The sequence below is a fragment of the Musa acuminata genome, chromosome BXJ2-8 (assembly GCF_036884655.1).
Source record: "Musa acuminata AAA Group cultivar baxijiao chromosome BXJ2-8, Cavendish_Baxijiao_AAA, whole genome shotgun sequence".
NCBI classification, from domain to species: Eukaryota; Viridiplantae; Streptophyta; class Magnoliopsida; order Zingiberales; family Musaceae; genus Musa; species Musa acuminata.
The window spans coordinates 49,008,293-49,026,789 of record NC_088345.1 but is presented as its reverse complement, the minus strand read 5'-3'; the positions used below and the strand labels follow the sequence as shown (position 1 = coordinate 49,026,789).

At 45.3% G+C, this 18,497-nt stretch overlaps 2 protein-coding genes and 1 long non-coding RNA gene across 3 annotated transcripts; 2 read left to right on the top strand and 1 right to left on the bottom strand.

Annotated features, from left to right (window-relative positions):
- The first annotated feature begins 4,018 nt into the window (after positions 1 to 4,018).
- Positions 4,019 to 5,717, top strand: LOC103996194 (cytochrome P450 CYP94D108-like). Its single transcript, XM_009417054.3, has one exon. It carries the CDS (start codon positions 4,118 to 4,120, stop codon positions 5,600 to 5,602), a length of 1,485 nt encoding a protein of 494 aa, XP_009415329.2. The 5' UTR covers positions 4,019 to 4,117; the 3' UTR covers positions 5,603 to 5,717.
- Positions 5,718 to 6,821: 1,104 nt separating this feature from the next.
- On the top strand, positions 6,822 to 9,511 carry LOC135619928 (cholesterol 16,22-dihydroxylase CYP90G4-like). The gene is made up of 8 exons (XM_065122426.1): positions 6,822 to 7,128; positions 7,276 to 7,600; positions 7,732 to 7,884; positions 8,025 to 8,276; positions 8,380 to 8,475; positions 8,606 to 8,684; positions 8,806 to 8,912; positions 9,110 to 9,511. The coding sequence occupies exons 1-8, from the start codon at positions 6,914 to 6,916 to the stop codon at positions 9,338 to 9,340; spliced, it is 1,458 nt and encodes a 485-aa protein (XP_064978498.1). The 5' UTR covers positions 6,822 to 6,913; the 3' UTR covers positions 9,341 to 9,511.
- Positions 9,512 to 15,321: 5,810 nt separating this feature from the next.
- LOC108953592 (uncharacterized) lies at positions 15,322 to 16,323 on the bottom strand. The gene is made up of 2 exons (XR_001979383.2): positions 15,993 to 16,323; positions 15,322 to 15,791 (listed from the first exon to the last, which is right to left on the bottom strand). It is a non-coding gene; the product is annotated as an uncharacterized LOC108953592 (long non-coding RNA).
- Positions 16,324 to 18,497: the final 2,174 nt, after the last annotated feature.

Genomic DNA, 18,497 nt, shown 5'->3' with positions numbered 1-18,497 from the left:
AAAAGGTTATGAGAACACATTTCCACTCGGACCAACTTTATTTATTTATTTATTTATTTATTTTTACCGCGTGAACAACGCGCGGATTATCCTATTTCATGTTACGCCTTCTATAGTGTGCAGATGATCATATTCGCTTGTTTTTACTCTTAATACTAAATAATAATAATAATAATAATAATAATAATTATTATTATTATTATTATTACTTGCCCAAAAAGAGAACAAGTAGTCAGTTACCAAAAACGAACCCAATTAATTAATGTAGTCGGACATTTTTGCGATCTAAAATATTCAGGTTGGAGGTCGAAGCTGCTTAAAACATTTTCTTTTTCCGACGCTTAGGAGTGACCTGATAAAAATCGGTGGCTCACACGTGACAAATACAAAGTTGTCGCCAGGACAAACGAAATTTTCTCAACTCTGTTTTTAGCTCAGTGAATTGTATACCATAAACAAAATTATGAACGATCGATCGGACGGGATTTGGCGAGCCCTTCAGAAGGATAATTTAGGCTCAATGATGCAACGACGGATTACCATTTGGACATACATGCTTATGCCAATTAACAACACATAATTGCAACACAAACCGTATCCATCGAAGAAAGAGCATGAGTTTAGCATCGGCACCATCCGGGGGGAGTAGAACAGATCACGAAAGAGTATGCATGCTCGGATCTCAATGCTGGTCATTCGTTCTGGGCCGCAGCGTGTTGGCCCATATGGAGATGCCGATGGCCACTCCAGTCGAACAAAACCCCATATACTGGCGAGAAATCACATCGATTCAAGGGTAAGCGAAGGACGTGGTGTTGAATCTCCAACGAAAATGTCGACCCATCTCATGTTTTCTATCTAATAAATATAAATTTACTAATAGTTTTGATCGTTCATAGGCGAGCGAGTAACCTCACGAGGAACGAGAGCAAAGGTCAGATTGGTTTACGCGCGTACACATGAAGTAAACAGGAAGGATCCATTCTCGTACCCTTTGTTTTTGTGTTTGCACCGCAGCAGCCCAGCCACATGGATGGTGGCCTGCTTGTCGGCCCACATTAAGAATTGAGATGGCAATCAATGAGCTGCCTTGCCGAAACCATGTGATCCATCCCTCGCTTTTTTATTTTCGGCAGCATCCGGTCGTTGCAGTGCGTGCGCGGGTGCGCGGAAACCGATGTTGCAGGCTTGCACATGGAAACTTACGTCCGTGCGCATGAGGTGGGTCCGTGCCTGCTGCGTGCCCCAGCGGTGGCCCAGCTCGTCACATGGTGTTCCATGTGTCCCCCAAGTAGGATTTGATACAAGGTATCTCGTCCTCCTTCCGTGTTGGGGAGGCGGCACCGTGCGAAACGCGAAGCACGTCTGGGAGTCACGTGTGACCCGAGTGGCGAGCCATTGCATCGTGAACCGAGAACGTGGCAGCAGATGATGTGCGTGCTCCAAGACAAGAAGATTCTCTCTCCCGTCGGTGCATTTTATTTAATCGGTAACCTTTTTATTACTGTCATTATTTGCTTTGGATCTGCGCATTCGCGGTAGATAATACGCACGACTATGCAACAGGGAGTAGTCACAAATGTGTCGGACCCATAGACTTAGCTCCGGAATATGCTATCTTAATGTGATGGCCCCGATGTGTTCGTCGACGGCGAGCAGCTATCAGGTACAACCGGCCACGTGGACTGGAATCCTTCTGTCTCGATGGGAGTGGCCGGTGGTTGGTAGGGGAGGGGGAAGGTTGTAATTAAGTGTTTTTTTTGTCGGTTGCCATCACCAAATCTCGACCGTGCAGGAAGCGCGGGTAGGTAGCATGAACGTCCACGATCGTCCACGTTTTATGTACCAAGACTATTCATTCATCGAATTCCAAACCGGGTGGCACGGTTTCCAAAGCCTACTCTACCTACTTCCGACTCGTGGGTGGATGGATGGATGGACCGCATGCACATACATATACACACAATGATATGACCTTTATGGGATCATCGATGATGAACACATGGTATGTCTTGGTTGACCTTGTATTTGCTTAATTATCGTGTATGTAGTTAGATCTTATTGCCTCCTATTATTGGACTGTTTCTACAGTGCCAAACGAATGACCTGAACTGAACTCAATTTCGAATGTGGGTGCCGATATATTTACCTCCATGCATCAGTCGACGCATGAAGATGGAGACAATGGAATCCTCTCGCATGGCCCGCTTGACGCTGAGAGAGGATTGCGACGCTGGCTGATACCCATGGATTTGTGCCGAGGAATGGAATCCTCGTGGTCTCTCACCTTGGCCATCTTGCATCCCGACCATTCATGGTACCTACCCTCTCTCTCTCTCTCTCTCTCTCTCTCTCTCTCTCTCTCTCTCGTGGCCTCTTGTGTATTATTGAGACAGGCAGCGGACGGGTCCATCGATGTCCTTTAGTCCACCATCTTTCTGAATCCTTGACTGGTTGATGCACAAAACCAATGTGGTTTTAACTGCATTCACATCCTCCCATCTTTATTTCTGAGTCCTACTGCTTGTTTTTTCCTTCTAACTGGACGTCCTATCCTCTCTCTCTCTCTCTCTGTCTCTCGTGGCCGCTTGTGTATTATTGGGACAGCCAGCGGGCGGGTCCATCGACGTCCTTTAACCCACCATCTTTATGAGTCCTGATGATCTGTCGATGCACAAAGCCAATGTGGTTCTAACCGCACGTCCTACAATATTTTGGTTTTCGTGTGCTGGATATCCATCCCTTTTTATATCATCACCATGCAAAATCTCACGTCGACTAGGACTGGGTTATCATGTACTATAAGAAAGCAGGCTTGTTGTCATCTCTCCGCTGTGCTGCTGTTCGCACTTCCCACAAGATAAAAATGGCTTGCACTTTCTTGAGTGCTTGCATTGTAATGTCGCATCACGCGATGCCTTGAGCCACCAGAACGTCACATTATCATACATGCCCCTATTGCTGCTCTCTTTGTAATTTAATTTACATCAGACGCCCACATTATCACAGTGACCCAAAAAATAAAAATTAAAAGTTATGCCCTGCTTTAAAGGATTGCTCGACCGGGCCTCATTTCGTTTTGGGCTCTGAACACAACACTGGGCCTCTAAAGATTGCCCTGCTCAGATTCTGCTACACACTGCCCTTTGGACTAATCTAACCCGTGCATAACGTCAAGCATCTAAGATTAAGATCCCGAGTAACTAAAGAAAGGGCTTCGCTTCATCGGATCACGTTTCCATGCGACCAGAAGCCGTCGGTGCAAAGCCATATCCACTGAAAGTTAACGAGTGATTTCCACTGGACGGCAATTTGGCATTGAGCTTCGCATCTTATGTTGCGACCACGTAGTCCTAATGACTGACTAAAAGAGTCATAATGACCGAATATTTGTACCGTCCTCTCGATTAGCAAGCACGCCCACATAACAGGGATGAGTCGACATAATCTGCTATCTCACCCAAAAATCAGTGGAAGCCGTCGTCTCTCCGATCTACTCTGTGGTTCGGTCGCCGGAAAAGATTGCTCGATTAACTCCTCAGAGAATGCTTTTAATATTGATACGACTGTGACGTGTCATGAAACCATAACGTTTGGGTGTCACACTTGTGAAGGGGTTCAATTTAGTTAGTCACGTCAGACAGTAATAACAGATCGGTCGATTCGTGGTCTTCGATTTCTGTCTTTCTTGGTTGGTGCTGTAACACTTCATTTGGGTGTCACACGCGATTGATCGAAGCTGATCTAATTTGCTCTATTTGCAAAGTATTTTGGGCATTATATGAAGAGAGAGAGGATAGTGTAACATTTCATTTAGTTTCACCGAAGAATGATTATGATTGACTTATATGGACCTGATAAATTTATTAAAATAATTTTAATTTAAATATAATTTTAATTTAAATATTTTGATTCGTAGTTTAGATCAGTTTAAATATTTTCAATTTAAATAATTTAATTTAAATATAATTTAAACACCTTGAATATAGTTTTACCTGGTTGTACGACGGGGATCAGTATGTGCCGACAGGGACGGGATCATATGGGCTTAAAGTTGTCTCCGGCGTCCAAGAAACAGTCAGGCATCGGCGCACACACGCACCAGCAGTAGCCAAGAATGAAGCTCTTCTTCTTCGCCGTCCTCCTCCCTCTTCTCGCCTTTCCTGTGCTTTACTGCATCTATTGTCCCTCCAAGCAGTCCAAGGCGAAACCCAAGTCCGGGTCCGGCACCTCCCTCTCGGAGCTTCTCAGGAACAGCCACCGGATCCTGGACTGGACCACGGAGCTCCTGGCCGCCACCCCCATCCACACCGTCACCACATTCATGGGCATCGTCACCGCCAATCCTTCCAACGTCGAGCACATCCTCAAGACCCGCTTCGACAATTATCCCAAGGGTCTCCGCTCCACCACCATACTCGCCGACTTCCTCGGCCGCGGCATCTTCAACTCCGACGGCGACCACTGGCGCATTCAACGGAAGACCGCCAGCCTCGAGTTCAACACCAAGACCATCCGCACCTTCATCCTCAGCAATGTCCGCCTCGCCGTCGCCGGCCGCCTCCTCCGTCGCCTCTCCCGCGCCGCCGCCGCTCGCGAGGTACTCGACCTCCAGGAGCTCCTTGACCGCCTCGCCTTCGACAACGTCTGCAAGGTAGCCTTCGACGTGGACCCCGCCAGCCTCATCGGTGACGAAGATGACGAAGTCCGCGAATTCGCCCACGCCTTCGAGGACGCCATCAACCTCGTGGTGGAGCGATACAGCCACCCGTTCTTCTTGTCCTGGAAGCTGAAGCGACTCCTCGGCATCGGCTCGGAGGGGATCCTCAAGAAGAACATCGCCGCCGTCCATCGGTTCGCCATGCGGGTGGTCCGATCGAGGAAGGAGGCCGGCGCGGCGGCTCTGGGCGACGACCTCCTGTCCCGGTTCATCGCGGAGGCGGACTACTCGGACGAGTTCCTCCGAGACATCGTCATCAGCTTCGTCTTGGCCGGGCGCGACACCACGTCGGCGACGCTGACCTGGTTCTTCTGGCTCATCTCGACCCGACCGGCGGTGCAGGAGCGGATCATGGGCGAGATCCGACGGGTCCGCTCGGGGCGCCCGAACCCAGAGGAGGGGGGAGCGTTCACGCTAGATGAACTGAGGGAGATGGACTATCTGCAGGCGGCGCTGTCGGAAACTCTGCGGCTGTACCCGCCGGTGCCCTTGCAGGTGCGGGAGTGCGCGGCGGACGACGAATGGCCAGACGGCACGCGGGTGGCCAAGGGGAGGACGGTGATGTACAGCTCGTACGCGATGGGGCGGATGGAGGCGATATGGGGAGCAGACTGGGGGGAGTTCAGGCCGGAGCGGTGGCTACACAAGGACGTGGAGTTCCGACCGATGAATCCGTTTCGGTTCCCGGTGTTCCACGCGGGGCCGAGGATGTGCTTGGGGAAGGACATGGCCTACATCCAGATGAAGGCGGTGGCGGCGAGCGTGATGGAGAAGTTCGAGATCGAGGTGGTAGATAAGGAGAGAGAGAGGCAGCTGGAATACATCATGATCTTGAGGTTGAAGGGGGGACTGCCGGTGCGGGTGAGGGAGAGGAACGGTTGAGTTGGGGTGTGGTTAGTTCGTGGAGGGATGAGCTCGACCAGTTTCTCCCACCATCTTTCTATCTTTTGTAATGCAATGTTCATATCAATCGGAGTTGATCTATGCAGCTGCGAAAGACGTGGTTTTCTGGTGCAGCAGCCGCAGGGCAAGCGAGCCGGCGGCAGGGAACATCATCGATTGCAAACATGCAGTCGCGCTTTGTTACTGTTCTAAACTAATTAGAGAGAAACGCGATTATGCAATTACGGGACTACAAAAAAAACTTTAAAGTTCAGAACTACTGCAAAAAATGAATTGTCGTGGGATCAATCGTCTGCTCAAATTCAAACAAAACTGCACTGCCTTTGCAGATTCTGTGAATCGAAAGGGTGTTCGCTTGGTTATATGCTAAATGGTGCAACTAATCGCCACAAATTTCCAGCAAGTTAAAAAGTTAAGATCAGTTCATATTAAAAAAAGAATCTCAACATTATTTTTCACAGGCATAAAAGTCTACATTTAATACTTAGTTCGGATAAAAAATGTTATATATGTCCACGAAGTCATGATTTTTTCCTTATATATATATGTATATATAATAAACTAATATCTTGTTTTCTCTTTTAAGCGTTAAAATCCAAAAATGAATTGACACCGCGTCTTGCTTTGCGCTCCGAGGATTAGATTAAAGGGACACACTTATCGATGAAACTTTTCCTAACGTTGTGGTCTTGGAAATCATATCCTCTTAGACACACAACATGTCCATCTCCATTTGATATATCTTCTTCTATTTAATATTTGATGATTATCTCAGCGTCGTCGGCATGTGACTTAAATTACTCAGCACGTGATGCTCATTAAATTTACACTGCTAATATGTAGTTTTACTATTATATATAGAAAATAATTCTTCAGAAGCGAAGAGAAGAAATGGTGGGACTCAGAATTACTCCAATGTTGACACCTTAAAATTTTCCAGATCTAATGCAGCGACGCTTCCTGTGGATCTGAGTGGGGTTAGCGATCCATCAGATATCTGCAGATCCGAGCGGTCGGGCAAATCGCGTCCGTCGACTCTACCATCCTCCAAAAAGCAGCAGCGAGTAGGTTTGCGTGTCAGAGGAACAGTTTCACGTGGGGGGAGAGTTCAGCTCGGCACACTCAACACTGCAGTATTCGTTCTACATTTTCTTCTTCTTTTTTTACTCCGCCGCTTGATCAGTACCGCGCCGCTTGGCTGATTATAACACCAGCATTACATCCGTCTGCGCTGCCAAAGGGACCAGATAGGGAGGGTAGCACTAGTGAGAGCCAGGGAGAGAAGAAGCCATGGCTCCTGTGATCATTCTCTTCTTCCTGTTCCCCACCCTCCTAGTCCTCCTGGCCGCCGCCCTTGGCCTAAGGAACAGCGAGAGCCGGAAGACCAAGGGCCTCAACCTCCCACCTGGGAGCATGGGATGGCCTCTTCTTGGCGAGACCATCGCTTTTCGGAGGCAACATCCTTGCAACTCCCTGGGGGAGTACATGGAAGATCGCATCAACAAGTAATCATCGAGTAGTATCTAGCCAACGGTGTACTACTCTCCTGATATACCATCACCACGAGTTGGATCGTGCAAAGTAATTGATTAATGCCCTCACTCCTATTTGATCCATCGCTTCTGCTTCTTTTTTTCTGGTGTGATCCCCAGATATGGGAGGATATACAAGTCCAACCTGTTCGGCGCGCCCACCATCGTGTCGGCCGACGCCGAGCTCAACCGGTTCGTGCTGATGAATGACGACAGGCTGTTCGTGCCAAGCTTCCCCAAGAGCGTGGCGGATATCCTCGGCAAGACGTCGATGCTTGTGCTCACGGGGGAGATGCACCGCTACATGAAGTCGCTCGCCGTCAACTTCATGGGCATCGCGAGGCTCCGAGCCAACTTCCTCGTCGACTCCGAGCTGTACGTCATGCAGAACCTCGAGTCCTGGCCCGAGAACACGCCTTTCCCGGCCAAAGAGGAGGCTTGCAAGGTTAACACGAAAAACTACTCCTGTGGTTGGACCATCTCCATCCGTCGCTTCCGTCGTGCATGTGTTTTTGTTCTGATTCCTTTTTCGATTTTGATCGTGATTCATTGCTGGTGCGGCGGCCATTCATACAGATTACCTTCAACCTTATGGTGAAGAACATACTGAGCATGAACCCCGGTGAGGAGGAGACGGAGCGGCTTCGGAAGCTGTACATGTCATTCATGAAGGGGGTGATCGCACTTCCTCTCAACATCCCCGGAACGGCTTACAGAAAGGCTGTTAAGGTCACACATACCCACTCTCTGTTCCTCTGTTACCCAGATCTGCTTCACGTCTTTACTCTAGAAATATGGAGATGGAGAGCCACTAGTCCTCCAGTCTCCGTGGGGTTTGAATAATACGTTTTCTCTTTGGTGCGATGTAGTCGCGAGCCACAATCTTGAAGGTGATCGAGAGATTGATGGAGGAAAGGCTTCATAAGAAGAAAGAGGGAACAGACAGTATCGGTGAAGCGGATCTTCTCGGGTTCATTCTGGAGCAATCGAACCTTGATGCCGAGCAATTCGGTGACCTCTTGCTGGGATTGCTCTTTGGCGGCCACGAGACCTCTTCCACGGCCATCACGTTGGTTCTCTATTTCCTCCATGACTGTCCAAAAGCAGTCGAGCAGCTCAGGGTATGCCTTATCTTGTCTCGAGTAGCCGGCTGGCCTTCTTGTTAGTAGATAGTACACCACTGCTAGTGTTAGTTCTCAATGTGGAAGCGAACCGTTGTTTCAGGAAGAGCACCTTGAGATAGTTAGAGCCAAGAAACAAAGGGGAGGACCTCCGGCCCTGACCTGGGAGGATTACAAGCACATGGAGTTTACCCAATGCGTGAGTTCCTCAGCCATGCATCCATTTCTTGATAGATTGATAGATAGATAGATAGATAGATAGATGTCTTCTCCTGCTGTCGCTTGTACACGTCTACCGTCTTCTGATGCCATCACATAACTCGTTGAAGGTCATAAGCGAGACGCTGCGGCTTGGCAACATCATCAAATTCGTTCACAGGAAGGCCAACACTAACGTCCAGTTCAAAGGTAGAAATTAGCTAAGTAGCTTTTCCTATCTCGTCTGTAGAAGTAGGTTGATCGGAGAAGTAGATTCGCTTGGTGCATGACACTTGCTTCCGCCAAAGTCTCAACTTGCTGGACTCTTCAGGGTATGACATCCCTCGTGGATGGAGCATCATTCCCATATTTGCCGCTGCACATTTGGATCCTGACGTCTACGAGAACCCCCAGAAGTTTGATCCTTGGAGGTGGCAGGTCCGTTTCCAGATTCTTTCTACACAAGCAATCCCTTTCTCTTTCCCAAGAACATCACTCTGTTTCCTTGGAAATTGAAATGAAACATGAGCTTGTATGCTGCTGCCTTTCAACTTCGCACTAACTAGCAGTATCCATAAAGGAACGTTTACGGTAGCCAAAAATGAGATCTAACTCGGTTGTTGTTGAGATTTCAGACAATCTCCAGTAGCACTGCGAGGATCGACAATTACATGCCATTTGGGCAAGGCCTGCGCAACTGCGCAGGGTTGGAGCTCGCCAAGATGGAGATCGCTGTCTTCCTTCATCACCTCGTCCTCAATTACGACTGGGAGATAGCGGAGCCCGATGAGCCTCTTGCCTACGCCTTTCCTGAATTCGCCAAAGGCCTTCCTATCAAGGCCCGCAAGGTCTCATTCATCGTTTGACTTCGGACCACAAGTGGAATGATCCAAGATGGGTGGCTCTGGGTTCCTTGGAACATGCAACCTTTCGTTTTTCCTGTTTTGTTCTCATAAATATCTTGTTCTTGCTTTCCACCGTAGTAGGATGCATGGTTGTCTTTGCAATGAATGACCAATTTCCCCGGCTTCCACTTCTCTTGATTCGCACGTAGTCGCAGCTTCCATACGTGGCCTCGCCATGAACGGAACTCAGAATCAATGACAGGAATATGAGATACTAACAACGCTTCTTCCTCCTTGGACGAACACTCACAGCCGCAAGGGCACGATGAACTCCCTTGGTTTTGCATGCTCACAAGAAGCCTATCTATGGGGTCCATCATTCGCCTATCCCCCGCCTTCTGGCGAACATATACGGAGGAAGAAATGTAATTCACTAACGAGAAATCCATCGAAAAGTTTAGAACCCAACCAATGTGACATGCTTGTCATCGAAGGAGAGACGAGATTTCCAACAAATAAATCTAAAAGATGAAACTCGAGAACAAATGCGGAAGAGACCAAGTAGTTTGCAAGGCACTCGCGACGGCTGACAGGATTCTCTATGACAGGGAGAAGCGCCGGGTATGGGAAAGCACTTCAGGTGTCAGAACGCCGAAAGGACTAATCTGGTTATGATCCAGTTGGTGAGGCCCAATCAAATCAAGCCCAATACACGATGGATTTGGACCCGAAAAGGGCGGGGCACTGCATCCGGTTCGTCCCCATGTCACTAAATGTCGTTTTTTTTTGTTTTTTAAATAGAAATTATATCACTATAATCGTTGTTGGCGCTCCAAGTCATTTTGTTTATTCGTAGTCTTTGACGGCGACAATGTTTTTAGGCATCAAGACAGAGAAAACCAAATGTGCATAGTAATTTATTTTGATCACCTAAAATAAAACAAATGAATCTCCAAAAATGTTAGCTTCATCGAGAGACCATCGAGCACCGATGCTTCCTGGCATCTCCGATCCGAACGCGCGTAACCTTGTAACTGCTAGCCAGGCCGGTACGAGAAGAATTAGTCGCAGGAAGTCGGTGCGGCGCGCCCATGAACCCAACGCAACTAGTAACCGCCTCCGCTAGTCTAACCAATCGGATAACCACGCGTGGAAGCATCACGTCCGTTCGAGTGGCACCGCTTCATCCAGCCGTTGGTCTTCACCCCCAAAGTAAGTACCGAACTCACGGCCGTTTCGTCTCTCTCTCTCTCTCTCTCTCTCTTCGGGCGGGGCTCGCGGGGTTTGTCGTTCTTTGGTTTTGCCATGGAAAGGCTTTTTTTTCCTCGTCGATCTGATTTCGGCGGACTTCTCTGAGGTAGATTTCAATTCCAAGATGTTCCTGGCTACTTGGTTAGGTTTTCCCTTTCTTGGCTCTTTTTCCCGTTCATTTTTTGGATCTTTATAACATTGTATTGTTGTTACTCCGATTTCCGGATCTGATTTTCCTTTTCCTCTCTTTTCGGTGAGAATCACGGTGAGTTTTTGCCGATTTGTTGGTGGATTCGTCTCTTTATTATTTTTCTCTTGGGTGGCTTGGTCTCAACTCATGGACCGATCTGTTATAGCAGTTTGCACCTTCGTGATGGGATTCTTGTAGTTCACTTTCCACTATCCAAGCGGAAATTCGTTAGTTCTGCTTCTTTTCACGAATTCAGTGCAGTGAGTCGGGGACTCTCATTTCTTGGTGGATTCGCAAGTGGATCAGCATTTCTTGCCTTGTACTAATTATCTCTGGTAGATCTTTTTTATGGGTTGCTACGCTAGGTTTCGGTGCAAAGGTTCTATCCAAGGCGCCAAACAGTCACGAATGAGATAGTATTTCTGTCTCATTCGTGTTGCCCTAAATCCGTGGAATTTGGATTGGTGGTCTTGGTCCAAGAACATGAAGAGTAGTGACAACATGAGAAGTACATGGTCGTCAATGGATAGCTTAGGTCAAGTTCTTCGTTGGGGGAAATTAGTAAGATACGGAACGGGGTATTTGTTGCGACACGGGAACTAAACTGGAGGATCTTGAGACAAATAATACTTTTGCTATATATGTTGAGTGCGTTCGCATGGCAGTCCATTCATTCTTTGTGTGCTTGTGGGGAGGGGCGAGATAGTCGATTTACTTCCCGGGTGTTCTGATTCTCCCTATCGCTTCATCTCGAGTGTAGATGTATATAGAACTCGATCTATCCATAATAATCCAGCGGTCCAGTTTTCTCCACCATATCATATCACTGAGGTGTAGTTTGTCAGCTCTCACAAATTAGATTAAAGGTTGATTGTTTCGGTCGTCATTTTCGCATGCGTGGACTTGTATGTTTTCAATTGATGGTTCCAATTTGCCGTACCAGTTTTGCTGTTTAGGGTAATTACGTTCTTGAAGCGATGGTCAAGGAGCAATGCCATTTGAGTTTTATTATGTTCTTTTCAGAATTATTCTGTATACATTTGCTACTGAATTTCTCAATATATTTGTTCTATTTAACATTCTTTATGTTGGTCTGTGGGTCATAGGTTTTTCTTTGGATATGAAATTAAACACGAGCGTTTGTTACACATTGTTTGTAGGTAATGCCATTTGTTCATGCTGCACGCATCAGTTTTGTTTTGTCTTGTTTTTTTTTTTTTATCGTTTTTCAAAATCTATTTTATATCTGTGTGTGGCACTAGTCCGATATACGATTGCTGAGATTTGCTTGGGGTTATACAATCTGAACCAGTAGTTTTTGTTTTTTGTTTTATCTTAATTTACTTGCTAGAAAATGACCGACTAAACTACTATTCACGAATGATATGCATATTTGCTTTGTACATGAATCTACCTAAAACAAATGCACATGTACATGAATATTTTTTCTTGAGAACTTAGTTTTCTAGTTACATTTGAAGATCAATTTAACATTAACAAATGACAAATGGAGTGCCAACTCTAAAAAAACGAATTGGTTAGGTACGTGAGAGGCTTTTCCCCCGGAAATTCATTATTTAATAACTTTTTTATGTGGAATCTATCTTTAATAAAATCCACGTGTAAATGAAAAATATAATATGGAATTTGACTTTATTTGTTTATTTTTTGCTTTCGTATCAATACTATATGATATGTGTGAACTTTGTAATTCCTTAGAACCGAGTATTTACTTTGAACCATAAATAAATTTAATGTTTATCTTTGTTTACATCAATTAACATGCACAAATTTCATTTAGAAGGCGCCTTGCCAATGGTTCCATATTTGAGAAATGTAAATTCGATTCGATGATTCAAATCATTTTTAGTTGACTTTTGCTAACTAAATTAGTTAGTTAACACATTTTTAGTTGACTTTTGCTAACTAACTAGCATGGCCGATTCATGCAAAGACACATTAGCCCAAAACAAGATGTGAAAAAAGTAAACACATTGTTTCTTCTCTACTGTGCAGTGATCAAATTTGAAATATGTTGACAGATGATGGGCCACTAGCTTATTATTTACAAGCAATTGTAGTATTGTACTAGCCGAACTTTCACGCAAACTGACATGGAATGACACTTAGAGTTGATCTCCGTGGTTCAAATCACAGGAGAAGGAAAGCAGAAACCGAAGTCATGGTACATTTAAAGAAATATAGAAAAGGCCACAAGCATCTACATGATGTAAGTCCAAATTAAGTTGATCTCAATTGTTGATAAACGGCAAATCATTTAATAGAAGAAATGATCAAATAGATGCCACCAAACAGTCAGACCAAATCCAATAGTCTTGACATGAAATTTACAGAAGGCGAAGACAAGCTTGGCAGCAGATTGAAACAAGCACGATACAGCAACATGGTATGCACCATGGTAACAAGAACAAAATCGACACCCGAAAACAGCACCGATCAGAGTACCATTGTGACCCAATCAATATATGACCGAAAACCTCAAGACCAAACGATCTTAGTGCTTTGAATCATTATTGATAAGGTATATTTTGGGTCATAGGTACGTCATCAGTCACGTCACCATTGACGCATACCCTTCTCACACGCCAAGCCAGAATCCGTACGGAGGTGTTTCTGAAGATGCTCCTCGAGAATCGACTGGCACGCCACACCTGCCTACGACAGTCGCCTGATGCCATCCCGCGCGTCCCAAAGCTATCATCACACAAAGTTACCAATGTGCCCCTCGAGGATCGGCTGACATGCCAAGCCTGCGTACTATCGATCCTCGTGCAGTGATAATAAAAACCCTTGGCCGACATCTGGCCAGGGGGAACCAAAAACACAAACACCCTCCACCAAGCACTGACTTGATCGTCGGAGGGGCCAACGTCGGTAACCAACCGACGAGGGTCTTCTGTGCAGGAAAGCAGAGGGCATCGGGCTACCATCGTCATCCCGATCGAGAGACGCCAGCGCACGGCTGCCAGCACCCCGACCCGAGAGCGTGATCGACTTCAACAACCAGCTCATCGGTCGAAGACTCCCGACATCGGCTCGTGAACCAGGCTATGCTGACTCACCAGCCTCGGTATATTTGTTCACCAACAATTATGAAATACTTAAAAAAAACACACTGAATTTTCGTAGGAAGCAGCATTGACCAACAGAAAGTTCATGGAGATTCAAGAAACGAGACAAGAACCGCAGAATACCATCATAGAAGAAGAGGAGGGAAAAAAAAGAAAGAAAAAAAAGGAGATCAACAGATCGGTAGGTCACCAAAAGAAAGTTTATGGACATTCAAGAAGCGAGACAAGAACATCGAAAACACCACGGCGGACCTCATTGAGAACGAAATGAATATCAACAGGTCAGTAGAGCACCAACAGAGAAAGTTGTTGGATATTCAACGAAAGTTTTACTCGGGCGTCGATCTCTGCACCCCGGAGTTCCCTCCGGCAGATCTTCGACTCCTAGGGAGATCGTATGAAAGATGTATAATCAATCACATCATATGATCACGAACCACAACCTAATGTGATCAAGCCCGATCAAGTAAGCTCAATCACTCACATCACTCACATCACTCAAACACAAACAACACCGACCAAAGTACCATTGTGACCCAATCAATATATGATCGAAAACCTCAAGACAGATCTTAGTGCTTTGAATCATTATTGATAAGATATATTTTGGGTCCCAGTCACGTTATCAGCCATGTCACCATTGACGTATACCCTTCTCACACGCCAAGCCAGAATCCGTACGGAGACGTTCCTCGAGATGCCCCTCGAGAATCGATTGGCACGCCACACCTGCCTACGACAGTCACCTGACGCCATCCCGCGCGTCCCGAAGTTGTCGCCGCACAAAGTTACCAATGCACCCCTCGAGGATCGGCTGGCATGCCAAGCCTGCGTACTATCGACCCTCGTGCAGTGATAATAAAAACCCTTGGCCGACATCTGGCCAGGGGGAACCAAAAACACAAACACCCTCCACCAAGCACTGACTTGATCGTCGGAGGGGCCAACGTCGGTAACCAACCGACGAGGGTCTTATGTGCAGGAAAGCGGAGGGCATCGGGCTACCATCGTCATCCCGACCGAGAGACGCCAACGCACGACTGCCAGCACCCCGACCCGAGAGCGTGATCGACTTCGACAACCAGCTCATCGGTCGAAGACTCCCGACATCGACTCGTGAACCAGGCTATGCTGACTCATCAGCCTCGGTATATTTGTTACCAACAATTATGAAATACTTAAAAAAAACACACTGAATTTTCGTAGGAAGCAGCATTGACCAACAAGTGTTTGGCCATGATAAAAATGTCTACAAGCATTTCCTAGAATAACATAATAACGGAGATCAGCAACTCAGCACGCCAAAATCCTCTTTAGATAATCGAGCGAGAACATAGACTAGAAACTGATTGCAATCAGTGTGTGATCATATAACGTAATGAACCAAATAAACTCAACAAAACAATCAAACGATAGGAAGTGATTCAACAGCTGCAGATCTATATTTTACCGGATGGGAATGGAAAACATGACATAATGAAATGATACGATAGAACCCTATTGTTTGAAACTTACAGGAGTGACAGACTTACCGCAACCATGAGCGATAAATAATTAACCAAAGCAAATTGACGTTTACGGAGATGATAACTATCGAGGTTGTCTTTCTCATATGACGGAGAACAATGACTTATCAGATATGCCAATCATAAATGAACGGTTGGAAACAAACAAAGGGAATCACACACCAACTGGGCCTAATTTTACTGTGGTTGGATCACCAGATATACAATCACAGAACCCATTCTTACCAAAGAAAAGCAAACCTGATCTGCACAAGAGGTCGAACTCGGAGGTGAAACCCGTATGACAGATCGCTCATTCGGTTGAAACCAAGCCATCCGACGGGAAAAGAAATCGGGGAAAGACGTCCCGTCCCCCAACGTGTGGGCAAGAAACCCCAGCGGATCCCAATGATAAAAGAAACAGAGAGGAGGATCTACAATTAGGTAGATCACCAAAAGTAAGTTCATGGAGATTCAAGAAACGAGACAAGAACCGCATAATACCATCATAGAAGAAGAGGAGGGAAAAAAAAGAAAAAGAAAAAAAAGGAGATCAACAGATCGGTAGGTCACCAAAAGAAAGTTTATGGACATTCAAGAAGCGAGACAAGAACATCGAAAACACCACGGCGGACCTCATTGAGAACGAAATGAATACCAACAGAGAAAGTTGTTGGATATTCAACGAAAGTTTTACTCGGGCGTCGATCTCTGCACCCCGGAGTTCCCTCTGGCAGATCTTCGACTCCCAGGTGTTCCTTGGCGTTTTCTGGTGTTCGTTTTTCTCCATCAGATCCCCGGAGCTCTCTCTCTCTCTCTCTCTCTCTCTTATCTTCTGGGTTCTTGGCTCGTTTCTTCAATCTCCACGAACTTCAATTTTTTTCTTTTGGTGACCGATCGAACTGTTGATGTGCTACTCTTTCGTACTATTTTCTCTGTTCTGGCTCGTTTCTTGAGTCTCTACCGACTGACTTTCTTTTGGTGGTTACCTATTCAATTATTGGAGTGTTTTTTTTAACAATGAAAAGAGGATACGTAGAGAAATAATCTTTTATATACGAATAAATATTAGAAAATCATAATACACAATGAAATTAAATGGAAGCATAATCAAATAGAACACCAAGATATACGTATTTAATTATTGGAGTGTTTTTTTTAACAATGAAAAGAGGATACGTAGAGAAATAATCTTTTATATACGAATAAATATTAGAAAATCATAATACATAGTGAAATTAAATGGAAGCATAATCAAATAGAACACCAAGATATACGTAGAAAACCTCTCCAATGTGAAGGGTAAAAATCACGGGACAAACAAGAGATAATTCACTATGAGAATAATGAATATACAAATCTCAATCTTTTAGCAACAATCACAAGAGAATAACTGGATACAAGGATCACGTCACTGTCCTTGTCTTCTTCCATTTTTTTCTCTTCCTTTTCTACCTTGTTCTTCTCCTTTTCTTTGGAATCCCGTGGTTGCCAAAACTGCCTCCTTGCTATCCTATTTATGCCTATTTTCGCAGTCACCACACCCCCTAATGTTAATTAGGGTTAGGTTAAGAGGGAGTGAGCTGTGGGTTGCCCAAGCTCACTATGGGCTGCAAGCCCAACAACCTCCCCCTTCAGCCCATAAGAGAGGCTATCTCATGACTCCTCAATATGAAGTCATGCCGACCAACTGTCGGTATATCTCATATCTTTCTTTTGGTAAGGTCTTCATTCTATTTGGTAGTAGTACCAAATCAAAAGTGTGGTTCTTCTGAAGAACATCTATCTCTTTCTGCATAGCAACGAATCACTTCTCTTTATGCTCACTTTCAACTGTTTCTTGGTAACTCTTTGGTTCACCTGCATTAGTAAGCATCATATACTCATCTGTAGAGTATCTTCTGGAAGGTTGACGTTGTCTAGAATATCTTCTCAATTGAGATTCTGTTGGAACTTGCTCTCCTACTTCTTTTTGCTCAACATGTCCTGGAGGTAGATCAACATCAGGCTCTACACTATCTTCCCGCACATCTCCCCCATCACCCTGATATACTGGAGGAGTAATTGGGTCACAATCTGCTAATCCTTCTATAGAAGTCTTGGCTGGTGCCTTTTTCTTCAAATCCTCAAAGGTTTGATCCTCAAAGAAGACCACATCTCTGCTTCTAAACACCTTCTGCTTTTCAGGATCCCAAAGCTTGTAACCAAAATGATCATTTGAGTAGTCAAGAAAAATACATTCTTTAGTCTTACCACCCAGCTTGGACCTCTCATTGTCTAGAATATGTGCAAATGCGCGACAACCAAACACTCTCAAATGCTTGTAGGAAACATCTTTCCCTGACCATACATGCTCTGCAACATCACTATCTAGGGCTGTGCATGGTGACAAGTTGATCACATCAACTGCAGTCCTCAAAGCCTCATCCCAAAACCTTTTGGGTAGCTTGGCCTGTGAAAGCATATATCTAATCTTTTTCATGATGGTGCGATTCATCCTCTCTGCAATTGCATTATGCTGAGGTGTACTAGGAACTGTCATCTCATATTGGATCTCATGTGACCTGCAATAGTCATTAAACAATCCTGTATACTCACCATCATTATTTGATCTTATGCATTTCAATTTCCTTTCTGTCTCCCTTTCAATCCTCGCATGAAACTCTTTGAAGACATTAATAACCTGATCTTTGGTCTTCAAAGCATAGGCCCAAACTTTCTTGGAAAAATCATCTATAAAAGTGACAAAATAAAGTGCACCACTTATACCAAGAACATCAATAGATCCACCAGGAGTTTTTGTCCTCAAAGGACCACATACATCTGTATAAACATGGTCTAAGGCATACATTTTTCTAGACAAAGCAGCACTAGCAAAATGAAACTCTATGTTGTTTACCAGCCAAACAAACAATACAAGGGTTCAGATGTATACCTTTAAGGTCTGTCAATACCTATTTCTTGGAAAGAGCTTGCAGCCCCTTCTCGCTCAGGTGTCCCAATCGCCGATGCCACAACTCAATGCTGAAGTATGTTTCTGTAGCATTTAACTGCTCGTCATAAGCTTTAGCCTGCAACCTATACAAAGTATGACATTTCTTTCCACTAGCTATAACAAGAGAACCCTTACTGAGCTTCCA

What these genes read in the sequence shown, in the direction of transcription:
- LOC103996194 (XM_009417054.3), top strand. Translation starts at nt 4,118, where the DNA reads ATGAAGCTCTTCTTCTTCGCCGTCCTCCTCCCTCTTCTCGCCTTTCCT.
- LOC135619928 (XM_065122426.1), top strand. Translation starts at nt 6,914, where the DNA reads ATGGCTCCTGTGATCATTCTCTTCTTCCTGTTCCCCACCCTCCTAGTC. An exon ending in ATGGAAGATCGCATCAACAA is followed by an intron (nt 7,129 to 7,275) that starts GTAATCATCGAG and finishes TGTGATCCCCAG; the next exon opens with ATATGGGAGGATATACAAGT. An exon ending in CACTAACGTCCAGTTCAAAG is followed by an intron (nt 8,685 to 8,805) that starts GTAGAAATTAGC and finishes TGGACTCTTCAG; the next exon opens with GGTATGACATCCCTCGTGGA.